We start from the raw sequence: 15,167 nt of genomic DNA, 5'->3' as shown, positions 1-15,167 counted from the left end.
TCTCTCTTTTTTTTTTTAAGATGACAAATCCTGCAATTCAGAATGATTTCAGTTATTACAGAAGAACCTTAAGTCGTATGAGAATCAACAATGTCCCAGTAGGTGAACTTTTAAATAGAATAGAAGAAAATGATTCCCTGTGTTCTTTTCTCCTTGACCCATTTAATCATGCAAGCATTTACTTTCACTTTTGGTAGGCAGAAGGGGAAAACGAAGTAAACAATGAATTGGCCAACAGAATGTCCTTATTTTACGCTGAAGCGACACCAATGTTGAAAACCTTAAGTGATGCCACAACAAAATTTGTTTCAGAGGTATGTGCATGAATTAATTTCCGTTAACTGTTAACACAGATTGCTTTGGGAAACGATTGTGCCTTTTGTGACAGATTCACATAAATTTTATTTTGGGGTTTCAGTGGAGAGGAAGGGTCAAGCCTTGTCAGTGTTATGAATTGTTCTTCCCGGACAGCAAGAACTGTGTAAAGTTGTTCAGGGGATTTTATTTATTTCGCAAATTTGTGTAGCTGCCCATTTCATAAAAATTACTCTGGGCGGCTTTACAAGCAGAATAACAAAGCCATATCACAATTTAAAAAAAGAACATCAAAAATAAATAAGAACAGAAATGAAAACATAAAAGAACCTCAAGATAACGATAAATGAGAATACTATTAACAGGATTGAGTGAGGGTGCTTTCCAGGCTTGGTTGTTTTCTTGCAAGACGTTTCATTACCCAGCTAAGGAACATAATCAGTGCTAAGTCTAGCATTAATGATGTTGCCTAATTTGAGCAATGAAATGTCTTCAAGAAAACAACCAGAGAGGCACCCAGAAGCCCTCAACCTCATTTAGCCTCATACCATGACTTCCCAAAGGAAGGTTGGTATGTTAAGAGTGGCTAGGGGGAGAATTGAAGAATTCATGTGCACCATCTGTGGCCTGGGAGAATCTCGACACTTCAAGGTCGAACGATGAGAGCATTCTGAGCACGAGCTGACTGTTTTGCAAAACAAAGAGATTGCACTGCATTGGGGGGTACAATGGCCCAGAGGGAAGGAAATACGGGGATTTTAACAATGCAGTCTTTCGCGTGAAAACTTCAGAACTGGCTTTGCTTCTACTGTGCCTATATGGATCTCTCAGCAGAGTTATCCTCTCGATAAAATAAGGTCTCAGGAGTTTCTTTTGCTGCATATGCCAGTTGACAGGGTCTCTCAGATAAGGTCCGATGGCTTTAATAGGGCTTTCAAAAGTCAAAGCAGTGAGGCCTTGAACTGCACCTAGCAGCCAACTGCCAACCACTGCAAGGTGTGACAGAGCCAAGGTGTGACTGTCTGTGCGTTTTCTGCTGGCACAATGCATTTTGTGCCACAGGAAGCTTTTGGGGTGCTCTTTAAGGGCGGCTCCAGGTAAAATACACACCCGTTAAGCTGCAGAATCTCTGAATATTCGCCCTACATGCCTTGCACGGTTTAGAATTGGGAGAAATGGCTCAAATAACCGCTCTGCCGTCCTTACCGTAAGTACTGTCATTACAGGGCGCCATTAGGAAAGGGGAAACAAAAACGACGCTCTCCCGATCACATTTCACTGACTTTTTCTTCCTTGTCCATCCGTTCAACAGAACAAGAATTTACCTATAGAAAACACCACAGATTGCTTAAGCACCATGGCCAGCGTTTGCAGAGTCATGCTGGAAACCCCGTGAGTAGAACCACCCCTTCAGATACCCTCATTGTCAAATGCAGGTTGTCCTCAACTTAACAACAGTCCATTCAGTGACGGCTCGGAAAAAAGTGACCGACAACTGTTTTTCATACGTCGCGATGTCCCTGAAGTCATGTGATCAAAATTTGGATGCTGGGCAACTGGTTCACATTTATGACGGTCGCAAGCGTCCCCAGGGGTCATGCGATCCCTTTTTGCGACCTTATGACGAGCAAAAGTCAACCGGGAAGCCGTATTCACTTAACAACCGTGTGACTCGCTTAACAACTGCAGTCATTCACTTAACAAATGGGGCCGGAAAGGTCGTAAAACGAGGCAAAATTCACTTAGCAGCAGAAATGTTGGGCTCCGTTGTGATTGCAAGTCAAGGACTACTGGTATACTGGTTGTATGATCGTATGTATGACCCTCACGAGAGATCACTGTGATGGTCATAACCCGAGGACTACCTTACACAAAAGGATAGAGCCAACTTTGATTTTAACAAATGTGGAAACATATTGGCTTTTTATTCCTGGGAAGATTTAGAAGAATCTCTTGACAAAAGTTAACATTAATACCTTTTATAGCCTAAAATACACATTTGGGGGCCTCCCCTGCTTCCCTGCCCCATTTTAACTTTCTTGCTTGACAAAGAAGCAGAATAGTATTTTGTACATTTTCAATTAACCTAAATGAGGGGGGGGTTCAATAGGTGAGGGTCATCATCATTACGATTAATTTATTGGTACAAATAAAATTGTAAAAGACTGAATGAAATTAAGATCGGTATAGGAAGGAAGAAATGAAGTCAGCCAATCAATTTATTCTGGTCTCTGCGCACACACACACACACACGCACACACACGCACACACAAACACACGCACAGAGCTGCACTCATGTTAAACCAGCCAGAACCTTTCTAAAATGACAGAATATTGCAGAGTGGCCTTCTCCCCCCATCCCTTTCCCAACAGCTGAGGTTATTGCAACATATGTAGAACAAAGGCCGAGAACCTACTTTCCTTAAGTTAACTTCCTCTTCTCTCCAGAAAAGTCCTTTCAGCTCAGAAGTTGCTTTTAGGGTAGGAATGTGGGTGGTGGAGGTGGAGCTGTGTGGCAGATCTTTTCCCAGCCATAGGAGAGAGGGGTGAGGTGGGGGGAGAGAGAGAGATGGAGAGCGATTGAGGTTGAGAGAGAGAGAAAGAGATTAGTGATTGAGAGAGAGAGAGAGAGAGAGATTGAAAGAGAGAGAGAGGGACAACGATAGTATTTGGTATATTGTCAGTATTTGGGCCTCTTTCTCCCGTGGTTTTATATAAACCTCACATTTTCCAAAATGCTGGGTCACAAACATGTTGCTCCTTCTTTTAGTTTGATCTGTTGATCCAAGTAGTGTGTTAAGAGGACAGGGGGGTTAGAATAGAGTAGAATAACTCACTATAAATGTACACTAATCGGCCTACAATAAAATGAAATTTCATTGCATATAGCTCTCAAAGGGTCACCACCTCCAATATACCCTACATAAACAGTGACAAAATAAATAAATAAATAAATACAAAATTATACATATACCCACATATATGACGCAGAGAAACAGCACAGTTTAGTTCGGATGTATGCATGTACATACGTGGCGAGAGAAACGAATCTTGCGTGTTTACCCAGGGAACAAAGCTGCTCCAGAATCTGGTAGTCCTGCTAGAAACACTTTGAAACCCCTTCCCAGAGGAGAGCAACTGAAACAGACCATGAAGTGGGTGTGTGGGGTCTCTAACACCGTTGAGCTCTAAGCACACGGTTCTGCAGGAGGTTTTGCCAGAGGCAGGAATCCTAGCAGGGAGCAGGGATATATCCTCTTAATCTTATCCTCAGTCTCCGTTCTCAGCAAAAATATAACAGTTCTGCAAAGGGGAATCCTGATGAGGCCTGAGAGGTGATAAAATAGAACCATAAAATACATTTTGCCTCTGCCCTGTCTCATCAGGTGATGACCATAGGGGGAAATAAGGACTGTTCCCCATCTTCTTACAGTAGACCTCATACTCCGCTTAAAGAGCAGATGGAATTACGTTCTTCTTCAAGAGATCTTGGCACTTTCAGTTTTAATATTCTCTTACGTTTAGAGGGAAACTCTACAGTTTATTTCTTGTGGGAATACTGTTAAATATTTCAACACCGGAGATGCGTTCCAAGGTGTCCGGTAGTTTTCTACATGTTTTCACCTCATATATATATATATATATAGGCAACTTTCTCCTTTGAGAACAATATCAAAATTAAGAAGAGACAGTTATCTAGTGGTTAAAGCACCAGGCTAGAAACCAGGAGACCGTGAGTTCTAGTTTTGCTTTAGGCATGAAAGCCAGCTGGTTGATGTTGCACCAATTACCGGGAGACTGTGAATTCTAGTTCTACCTTAGGCATGAAAGCTGGCTGGGTGATTTTGGGCCAATCTTCAGGAGACTGTGAGTTCTAGTCCCGCCTTAGGCATGAAAGCCAGCTGGGTGATTTTGGTCCAATCCCCAGGAGACCATGAGTTCTAGTCCCACCTTAGTTGGGTGATTTTGAGCCAACCACTCTCTCAGCCTAACCCATCTCACAGGGTGGTTGTTGTGGAAAAAATAAGAGAAAGAAGGAATATTAGATATGTTCCTCATTTTGAGTTGTTTTCAAAAAACAATAGAGGCAACATATGACTAAATAAATTTTAAAAAATAAAAGTTCAGGAGTCGAGTCAGGGCTTTCATAGAACTGCTGGATCCATCCAAGAAGGACCGTAGTTGAATTTTACAATTGATAAACTTAATTTAAGACTCTTCAATCTTACAATCACACATGGCATATTTTGGGAAGTTATTGAGCTGAACTTGCAAGTTTGCTAAAAGTATGTTGCTTCAGCTTTTGGTAATCCAGTGTCTTTTTATGTCGTCTGTTGTTGCTCCAGGGAGTACAGAAGCAGGTTCACAAACGAGGAGACCGTGTCCTTCTGCCTGAGGGTAATGGTGGGTGTTATAATCCTCTACGACCATGTGCATCCAGTGGGTGCTTTTGCAAAAACTTCAAAAATTGATGTAAGTTCTGTCTTTGGATAGGTGAAATATTCCTTTTCATTGCTGACTGGATTTTTTTTTGGGGGGAAATAATGGGAGAGCACAGAGGGTTAATTATAGATTGATATGTCTTTTTGGGGGGGGAAATAATGGGAGAGCACAAAGGGTTAATTATAGATTGATATGTTTTTTTATTTATATATAAGTATTTTGAATAGAGGGACACAGTGGCTCGGTGGCTAAGACGCTGAGCTTGTCAATCAGAAAGGTTGGCAGTTTGGCGGTTTGAATCCCTAGCGCCACGTAATGGAGTAAGCTCCGTTGCTTGTCCCAGCTTCTGCCAATATAGCAGTTCAAAAGCATGTAAAAATGCAAGTAGAAAAATAGGGACCACATTGGAGGGAAGGTAACAGCGTTCCGTGCGCCTTCGGCATTTAGTCATGCCAGCCACATGACCACGGAGACGTCTTCGGACAGCGCTGGCTCTTCGGCTTTGTAACAGAGATGAGCACCGCTCCTTAGAGCCGGAAACAACTAGCACGTATATGCGAGGGGAACCTTTACCTATTTTGAATACAGTGTATTGTCCGGGCATACCATTTTACAAAAGGAAAAAATAAATAAATAGTAACATATTTACTGATAGCAATACTAATAGCACAACAAAATAATTCTAACCATATTTATAATGATATTAGCTTATTTGTAATCCTATTGATTATATTAGCGTGCCTATAAACAGTGTTTTACTTGAACGTGACAATGCTCTTTCATCTAATGTCTACCTCTTATCTCTAACAATTGATCAAACCTATTCACGTTAATACACTGTATCTCCTTTATCTTTTATTTTCAATGTCAGTCTATCTATCCCTGCACAATCCAATATTTTCCAAATTATATTTTCATCTGAAAATATAATTCCAATATTGTGCAAATACAATTCTCGCTGCAGTCAGTACATGTAATATTAAATATATACCGTATATACTCGAGTATAAGCCGAGTTTTTCAGCCCATTTTTTGTGCTGAAAAAACCCCCCTCGGCTTATACTCGAGTCAGATTCCCCTCTGAAAAAAAAATGGTGTGGAGCTTCGGAGCTGAGCAGGCGCTTCCCTGCTTCCGTGTTTCCTTTGCAACTTTTAAGCATGGGGGTAATCGGAAGCAGAAAAATTCTTGCATGAGGATATATTGTTTTTTCTTTTTTTAATTGTTTTTAGGGGGGGGAAAGACCCACCGCCATGTGAGAATGCTCAGACACGAAATCTATCCGCCCGAAAATAAGTGTGTGTGTGTGGGGGGGGATTTTTAACAGGGGGAAGATGTAGGGAGAAGGCAAAAGCAACGGAAGATCCTTCTGGGGAAAATGAGGGGGAGACTCACCCTTGGTCCAGATGAGCCCCCTTCCCCGCCCCTAAGGAAGCAGAGGCAGCCAGCAAGGGCAGGCAAGCCCCACTTCATGGACTCCGTCCATCCTCGCTCCCACCACCCACCCACCCACCCAAAGCCACGAAGTCCCCAATCGCGCAGCCCAGAATCGCCCTCCCTCGGGCAGCACGACGCCGGTGTTTCCCGAGACAAGAAGCTTCGCCGTGCAATGAAAGCGCCCTGGCTCTAGGCTCAGAAAACAGCGTGAGCCGAGGTCGCTCGGCTCCGCTCAACTTCGTTTCCTCAGCCCCAGCTGCTTTCAGTCCGCTCGGGAGGAGGGGAGGAGGTGGTGGCGGCTGCTCGCGTTGTTTTCTGAGCTCTAGGCTCATAAAACAACGCGAGCCGAGGTCACTCGGCTCCGCTCAGCTCGTTTCCTCAGCCCCAGCTCTTTCAGTCCGCTCGGGAGGAGGGGAGGAAAGCGAAGCTGAGCGGAGCCAGTGACCTCGGCTCGCGTTGTTTTATGAGCCTAGAGCTCAGAAACAACGCGAGCAGCCGCCACCACCTCCTCCCCTCCCGAGCAGACTGAAAGCAGCTGGGGCTGAGGAAACGGTTGAGCGAGCCGAGCGACCTCGGCTCACGTTGTTTCTGAGCCTAGAGCCAGGCGCTTCATTGCACGGCGAGCTCTTGTCTCGGGAAACACCGGCGTGCTGCTGCCCGAGGAGGCGATTCTGGGCTGCGCGATGGGGACTCGTGGCTTTGGGTGGGTGGGTGGGTGGGAGCCAGGACGTTGACTTTAAGCGCTGCCGACCAAGTGTTTCACAAATACCAGTGGGACCTCCGTCCACCACCACCCCTCCCTCTTTTGCCTCCTTCCTTCTGATCAATCAGGTTTTCCCAGTATTTGCTCACAGCTGCGTGCTAGGCGTTGAACGTGGGGATTTCTGATTCCCCTTACACGCGCGTGGATATGCCGCGGGCGTTTTCTTCCGCCCCACGGGCAGAGAACACTGACTTTCATGATAGTGAGATCATTTCCCAAATTAATTGATTCACTAACCCAAAGAAGAAGATGTTGATGACAGTGGGAGGCAGGGGTCACTCTCCCTTGCACAAAAAGCAAGAGCCGTTCTTATGATCTCTCTCTCTCCCGTAATACAGTCAAGCCCTTTCCAGCATGCGCGATCCGCCCTTGCCGCTTTGCACCTTGCAGATGCAAAAACCCCAGGATTTTGCATTTGCAAGGTACAAAGCTGCAGCGGCAGATCGCGCGTGCTGAAAGGGCTTGACTGTATTACGGAGAGAGAGAGATCATAGAACGGCTCTTGCTTTTTCTTGCAAGGGAGAGAGTGACTCCTGCCTCCCACTGTCATCATCATCTTCTTTGGGTTAGTGAATCAATTAAACCTTTCATGATAGTGAGATCGTTTCCCAAATTTCCCTTAAATCAGGGAAGAAATCACAAAAAAACCTTTGGACTGAGAATAAGCCTGTTCCTACTATGCCATTTTTGTTCACTGCAGTGTGAAAAGTGTGAAAAAACACACTTCTTTTTCTTCATCTTCTTGTTCCCTATTTACTGGTCTCTTTCAAAGAGGAAATTGTGAACATCAAACTTATTCTCAACTGTCCTAGTGAAAGTTTTTTATTGGTATCTATTTTTATTTTTGAAATTTACCAGTAGCTGCTGCATTTCCCACCCTCGGCTTATACTCGAGTCAATAAGTTTTCCCAGTTTTTCTGTGGTAAAATTAGGTGCCTCGGCTTATATTCGGGTCGACTTATACTCGAGTATATACGGTAGTCCCTTTGTCATAGCCTTTCTGGTATTATACCTAACAAAAAGGGCTAATTATAGATTGGAAGGGCTATTTAGGCCAGGGTATCCAACCTTCACAACTTTAAGACTTCAACTGAAGGAGAGCTGTCCTGTGGCCCTCAGATATTTTTTCTTAAGAGTAACCCTGCATGCTTCTTTCATTCTCTCTAAGATTTATCCTCCCCTGATCATCCAGCCCAGCAGGATCTGACTGAAGCAGAATAAAGGGGAACAATTACTTCCCGTGATTTGGCAATGATGTTTCTGTTGTGTCAGCCTAATAAGTGTTTTTTATTGCAACACCAGGGTACGGTTACAAATTCAGCTTGCAACCTAGGACTTCTCCATGATCTTTCCCCTAAATGTCCCGTCCTAGCACATTTGGAATTTGCTTCCTCGCCGAAGCTGTTTCAATCTTTTTTAAAATATAGTTTTATTAAGTTTCCATTATTACAATTCAAAATATCAGTTCAACAGCATTTTTTGACATCTATATAGGTTCTTGTCTTATAAAGCTTAACACATTATATTTACATTTATCTAACACTGATTAATAACTTTATCCATAATTATTATTCTTATATATTCTACATATTTACAGTTCATTTTGTTGAGGTCTCTTACAGATTAATTTCCTATCTTATTTCTGTTTGTTACCCAATCATACCATTTATTCCAAATTAAGAAATAGTCGTCTTTTCCTTTCAATTTCAATGTGTGCATATTCATTTCAGCACTTTCCATTATTTTTTGTAATATTAATTCCTCACTAGGGATATTAGGTGTTTTCCATACTTGTGCATATGCTGTTCTGGTGGCTGTTAAGATACGTAACATCAAATATTTTGGTTTTTTGGGAATTCGATCTTGAATAATTCCTAAGAGAAAGGTTTCTGATCTGAGTTCAGTTTGGTAGCTAATGATCTCCTGTAGCCAATTTTTAATTTGAGTTCAGAATGTCCTGGTCTCGGGACATAGCCACCACATATGGTAAAATGTACCCGTCAACTTTTTGGCATTTCCAATATTTTGGGCTTACATTGGGGTATATATTTTTGCCAATCTTGTTGGGGCCAGATACAATCTGTAAAACATTTTGTACAGATTTTCTCCCATTCTGAAGCTGTTTCTATTATACTTCAGTGAAACAATACTTCTTTCCTTTCAGATTTTGGGAAGCTTTGCACATTTTTGCCACTGAATGAGAACCTTTAGAAAAAAATCTGAAAGGGGCAAGCAAGTACAAATAGTCCTCGGTTTATGATCAACAGTTGAGCCCAAAATTTCTGTTGCTAAGCGAGACAGTTGTTAAGTGAGTTTTGCCCCGTTTTACGACCTTTATGGTTTTACTGTGACCATCTTAAATATTAGTCAATTACCAGGCACCTGAATTTTGATCACGTGACTATGGGGATGCTGTAATGGTTGTAAGTGTGAAAAACAGTCATAAGTCACTTTTTTCCCAGTGCCGTTGTAACTTTGAATGGTCACCAAATGAACTGTTGTAAGTTGAGGACTATCTGTACTTTTTTCACAGAACTATACTCAGGTCATTTTTTCCAGCCTATCAACTCATTTTAAACTTTACTTCTCTCTCCTAAGATATTAAATCTCCCATCCAATTTTGTATTGGCTGCAAATGGGAGGCATATTCTGTACACCACTTCAGTCCAAATTCCTACAACATGCTGCTTAGCAAGCTAATTAAGTGTGGGCTGGAGAGCATTCTAATTAAATGGATGAGTAGCTAGATCAATAATTATACCCACCTCATCAAATTGGAGGGAGAAACCAAGTGGGGTTGCTAATCAATATTTACTCTGCAACTTCCCCATAATTCATTAGGGAAGCTATTTGATCAAAAATGGGATTTAAAAAAAAAGGGATGTTCTTGACAAATCCATGCTGGCTTCATTATTTTCAAAAGAGCTTACAAACAGATCTATTACTGTAGCATCTCCCAAGGCATTGGTATCAAAATGACAGATCTATAGTTTTCTGCATCTTTGGTCTTCTTTTCTCCTCTTTCTGGAGATAAGGAGATTTCCGTTCTCCAGGGAGTCTAATAATAATAATAATGATAATACCCAAATATTTGGCCAGCCCATCAGGTGGTTTCTTCAGTATTATGGAATGTGATTTATCTGGCCCTGGAAATTTAAACTCACTCAAAGAGTTATTCTATGTCCATAATTTTATCAATCTCAAGTTTTATTCTCATCCCTTCCTCCTTTTCTTCACAAACTCCTGGTGGAACACGTAGAGTTGGTTAGAGAAGATGGAATGAAAACAGGAATAACTCTGTTTCTTCCACCCTTCTTCACTGAATAAGTTGATACATTGATTTTTCCCCCTTTTACTTTGAACATAACCAAAACAGCCCTTTCTGTTATTCTGAAATGTTCAGTACTGGCCTCAAATGATTTTGAGTTTTTATTTTCACAACTCCATCTCTACTGTTTCAAGCTACTAGTCTGGATTCTCCTTTGTGTGCTATTTCCTATTTCCTCTGTGTATTCTTTATTGCTCTCTGTCTTCATAAAATTTAATTCTTTATGTAACTGTATTTGGGCTTTTTTGCTGTCCTTCATTTTTGTTTTCTCCTAACAACACATGGGTGATGTAGCATTCAAAATACTGCTTTAAACAACAGATGGGATAATTTAGAAAAATTAATAATTTAGACAATAGATGGAACAATTCGGGATTGGTTTACACGTATGGGTCTCGTCAAGTTCACAACTAGATAGAGCTTGAGAAAATGTATGCTACAGTTCCTTTGATTTTTTTTTTGTGGTGGCAGATTTTTTTTTAAAATTATTATTATTAAGTTGTCATTTTAAGAATTTAGGTGACTTACACTGACGTCAAGTTTGGATATTTCCTAAAATATCCAATAAAAAGGTCTTTGCATGAATGGGTTCGCTGAAATTACAGGTACGGAATTACTGCATCACGTCTAGACATTTGTTGAAATACTATATTTTATTTTTCTCCTATTTTGTGGCACTCTAGATGAAAGGATGCATCAAAGTCCTCAAAGACCAGCCTCCCAACAGCGTAGAAGGTCTTCTAAATGCTCTCAGGTACCTCACAATTCCTCTCATGTTAAGCACAATTGCTGTTGTGTGTATGTTTTTTTTTTTTTAAATCATCTTAACGTAGAGTGAATGCCTCTTCTGTTTGAATCCCAGAGTTGCTAGTTGTGGCTCTCTTGCTTTGGAGAAACAGGCTTGTAAGAATTAGCAAGTCCTCCAACTTCTTTCATTTGCTGGTTTAAGCAACGGTGCCAGTGGTGGTATTCTGGTTCTGCCGAGCCAGTAGTGGCGATGATCACCTTTATCCTCTGCTTTTGGAGCGCGGCTGCTTTGCGCGGCACAGCAGATTGCCACACGGCAGCTGCTGAAGAAACAGAGAGTGCAGGATTGCAGGAGACGAGTCGGAAAGCCTCTGCGCCTGCGCAAAGTGTGTTTTTGGCGCGTGTGCACACGCAAAGCCACACCCACCGAACCGGTGGTAAAAATGTTTGAAACGCACCACTGAACAGCGCAAACACATCGCCTGAAGCTCTGAAGCTCAGGGACAAAGCACTCTTAAAAACTTGAAACTGCACAAATGCGAAAGACCCAAGTTTTAATATGATAGGAACATTTTGTGTAGTAAAAGCTAATTTAATCCGATGGCCATCATGTGAAAAAGATAAGTTTGCAAGCACATGCCATGTAAAGGGGTTTTTCTTTTAAAACGTGAATATATCAATCTTTTCAATTTCATTTAAATAGAATATAAAGATAAAGATCCTATGAAAAATTCACTTTGCAATTGTTTATTCAACAAAAAGAACAAAACTAATAGATACAGGTAGTCCATGACTTATGGCGCTACTGTAGGTGACCGTTCAAAGTTATGATGGACCTGAAAAGCTGCTTTTTTTTAACGATTTATAATGGTGGGTTTCCCCCCCCCCCCAGAAACGGTCATATAATACTGGTTTCTGGCAAAAAACACCCCATAGTGGATAATGGATTTGCTTAACGAATCGTGTTCGTTTAATGGCTGTGATGTTCACTTAACAATCACTGCAAAAAAAAGGTTATAAAATCAAGCATGGCTTATGACCATTATGACTTATGACCAAAATTGCAAGCTCAGCTACGGTTGCAAATCAAGGACTACCTATATAACATTTTTTTGGTCTGTGGGAAAAAATTTACCATAGCTCTAATACCTGGTTTTGTCCCTTGGACAGAAGTAATCTCAAGTAGCCATTTCTTATAACTGTCAACTAAAAAGAATTTGCCCCATTTCTCCAGACCCCCCCCCCCACCCCCCCAGCTGTGCGAAAAAAAAGTTTGAGGGGTTTATTGCATTAGAACCCATTTTAAACCACCCCTCAGTGAGCTTTAGATCTGAGTGTTGACTTGGCTGTTCCAGCACTCTCTTTTCTTTCTTTCTTTCTTTCTTTCTTTCTTTCTTTCTTTCTTTCTTTCTTTCTTTCTTTCTTTCTTTCTTTCTTTCTTTCTTTCTCTTTCTTTCTTTCTTTCTTTCTTTCTCTTTCTCTCTCTCTCTCTCTCTCTCTCTCTCTCTCTCTCTCTCTCTCTCTCTTTCTCTTTCTCTCTCTCTTTCTCTTTCTTTCTTTCTTTCTTCTTTCTTTCTTTCTTCTCATTCTGATGTTTTAGTAGAAGATTTAGGTTCTGTCCGTTGCAGAACTTTTGCTTAAGCTTCAGTTTTCTGACAGGTGCTGTCACTTTATCCTCAAGCATCCTCTGGTACAATGAAGAATTCCCTAGTGGGTTCTTTGATGGGAAACTGGCCCTGATCCCACAAAGCAGCCCGAAACCATAACCTTTCCATCACCATGCTTTTCAATTATATCAGGTTTTCCTGGAGGAGTGCTGTGTTTGGTTTCTGTCAGACATGGCACTGTGGATCAAATAACTCTCATTTTGTACACTGCCCAGAGTCCCTTTGGTGAGAGAGATGGGCTGATGAGAGAGACAGAGGAAGAATATGATTGATAGAAAGAGAGAGAGAGATGGATAGACAGAAAGTGCACTATTTAGCACCATGGTGATTACATAGCGTTAGAATGCAATATTGCAGGCTAACTCTGCCCACTGCCAGCTGTTTGATCCTGACTGGCTCAAGGTTGACTCAGCCTTCCATCCTTCCGAGGTCTGAAAAACAAGGACCCAGATTGTTGAGGGTAATAGGCTGATATTTATCTGTTCAACTGTTCAGAGAGTGATGTAAAACACTATGAAGCATATATAAATCTAACTGCTGTTGCTATAGCTATCTCGGCACTATAAACCATACTTGATCTGAGTATGCAACGCATCAACTTAACATGTTCTTCTTTCCTCAACAGGTACACAACGAAACATTTGAACGATGAGACTACCTCCAAGCAAATTAAATCTATGTTGCAATAACAGTTACCTGCAAGGTGTGTTCCTGCTGTAAACAGTATTCTGCAATGACTGAGATGCACAGATTTTTTTTTTGAAAAAAAGTGATTGCAACTACTATCTTGTTCAGTCTTGCTTTTGACTTTCTTTTCCCGTGTCCTCTCTTCCATTAAAAAAAAAAAATCACGTTCTTGTCCTTGGGTAAGCTGATAACTTCTTTTCTGTGCCAAAATCAATGAAATGTATCATCTCTGGAAGGTAAAAAATTTTTGTTTTTGTTTTGTTTGTTTTTTTTACTTTTCAGAGTCGCCATTGTACGTGGCAGCTAATTTCTGCATTGCGTTATGGATTTCTCTGTATGAGAGAAAGTTCTGTGACTTGAACTAAATATTTTTAAACGTGGTTTTTGTTTTCCTTTTTGTTTTTGAAAAACTAATATTTAATATTGCTTCTCGTGCATGGCAAAACTGCCTATTACTGCTATTTAAAAAAAAAAAGAAAGAAAAAAGAAAAATCCTCAGTGACTTCATTTTCTATTGCAGCTTTTCTTATGTGCAACCGGGAGGAAAACTTTAAAAAAAAAAAAAAAAAGCAGACTTGTTTAAATTAACTGTGTTTGTACACATGGTACCCAACACAAAGATTTTTTTTTTTAAAAAAGAAAGAAACTAGTAAAAACCGTTCATTTGTTTTTTTTAAAAAAAGTTAAGTTTGCATTTCGACTCATTTTTGTAAGGATGTACGTTGTATGTTTAATAACTAATGTTTTTCAAAAAAAATATGGTGTGTGCGTAGCCAAATTACGTATGCATGTTTGTGTCAAAGGATTGGCTGTGGAAACAATAAAAATCAGCTTTCATTTTTCTAAGCGTGGTTTGTTTCAGTAATTGAAGAGGGGCCTATAATTAATAGGTGCCTGGAGAAAATGGGTTAAAAAAGACTACAGGTAGCGCTGGACTTAAGACCCCAAAGGCTCTGTTGCTAAGTGTGAGACATTCGTTAAGTGAGTTTTGCCCCATTTTTCCGACCTTTCTTGCCCCAGTTGTTAAGTGAATCACTGCAGTTGAAAAGTTAGTCACCCGGTTGTTAAGCGAATCTGGCTTCCCCATGGACTTTGCTTGTCAGAAGGTTGCAAAAGGTGGTTTGGGGACTCTGCAACCGTCATAAATGTGAACCAATTGCCAAGCGTCTGAAATTTTGATCGTGGGGTTGCTGCAACGGTTGTACCTGTGGAAATACAGTCATAAGTCGTGGTAACTTTGAACAGTCGTTAAATATACTGTTGTAAGCCAAGGACTCACTGTATTCCAGGTGTGGGCTTACTAAAATTTTATAAAGCAGTATATAAAGACTTCAGGTGATTTTGATTCTTAGTTCCTTCGCACTTTTCCAATTGCTCTCAGATCAGTATGCTTTATCTGACTTCCTTCCTGCAGTACTTTTGATCAAACTTAAGTTAATCCTAGCTACATTCCCCTGAAACCAAAGGAATGAGTTAGTCTTAATTAACCAGCTCTTTTTCTTTATGGAGCGTGCCAAATTTTTCAGCTTTTCAACTTCCAAACATTGTGACATGCTTTGGGGATTGTGAAGATATTTTGGTTACTTCGATATAATTTAGATCAACCAATTGTGGTCACCATGCTACCCAAAAGATATTGAGACTTTGGAAAAAGTTCAGAGAAGAGCAACTACAATGATCCAAGGCCTGGAGACTTAAAAAATATGAAGAAGGGCTGCAGGATTTGGATTTGGCTAATCTAGAGAAAAGAAGAATTAGGGGTGACACGATAGCAATATTCCA

General features: G+C 40.8%; 1 protein-coding gene across 8 annotated transcripts in view; it reads left to right on the top strand.

The window, feature by feature from the left end:
* Nucleotides 1–14,231, top strand: part of CYRIB (CYFIP related Rac1 interactor B) — a 95,988-nt gene extending 81,757 nt beyond the window's left edge. For all 8 annotated transcript variants that reach the window (XM_087962209.1, XM_087962215.1, XM_087962211.1 and 5 more), the window contains 6 exons: nucleotides 21–98; nucleotides 198–314; nucleotides 1,628–1,707; nucleotides 4,662–4,788; nucleotides 10,968–11,042; nucleotides 13,328–14,231. In XM_087962209.1, the coding sequence (XP_087818335.1) occupies nucleotides 21–98; nucleotides 198–314; nucleotides 1,628–1,707; nucleotides 4,662–4,788; nucleotides 10,968–11,042; nucleotides 13,328–13,387 (537 nt within the window). In that variant the 3' untranslated portion in view covers nucleotides 13,388–14,231. The remainder of the gene's footprint in view (nucleotides 1–20; nucleotides 99–197; nucleotides 315–1,627; nucleotides 1,708–4,661; nucleotides 4,789–10,967; nucleotides 11,043–13,327) is intronic.
* Nucleotides 14,232–15,167: the final 936 nt, after the last annotated feature.

Source organism: Notechis scutatus, chromosome 3 (genome assembly GCF_049901735.1).
Source record: "Notechis scutatus isolate UNSWTSFEM ecotype Mainland chromosome 3, rNotScu1.2, whole genome shotgun sequence".
Classification (NCBI taxonomy): domain Eukaryota; kingdom Metazoa; phylum Chordata; class Lepidosauria; order Squamata; family Elapidae; genus Notechis; species Notechis scutatus.
Note: the sequence above shows the minus strand (reverse complement) of the source record. Positions and strands in the feature narration are given on the sequence as shown.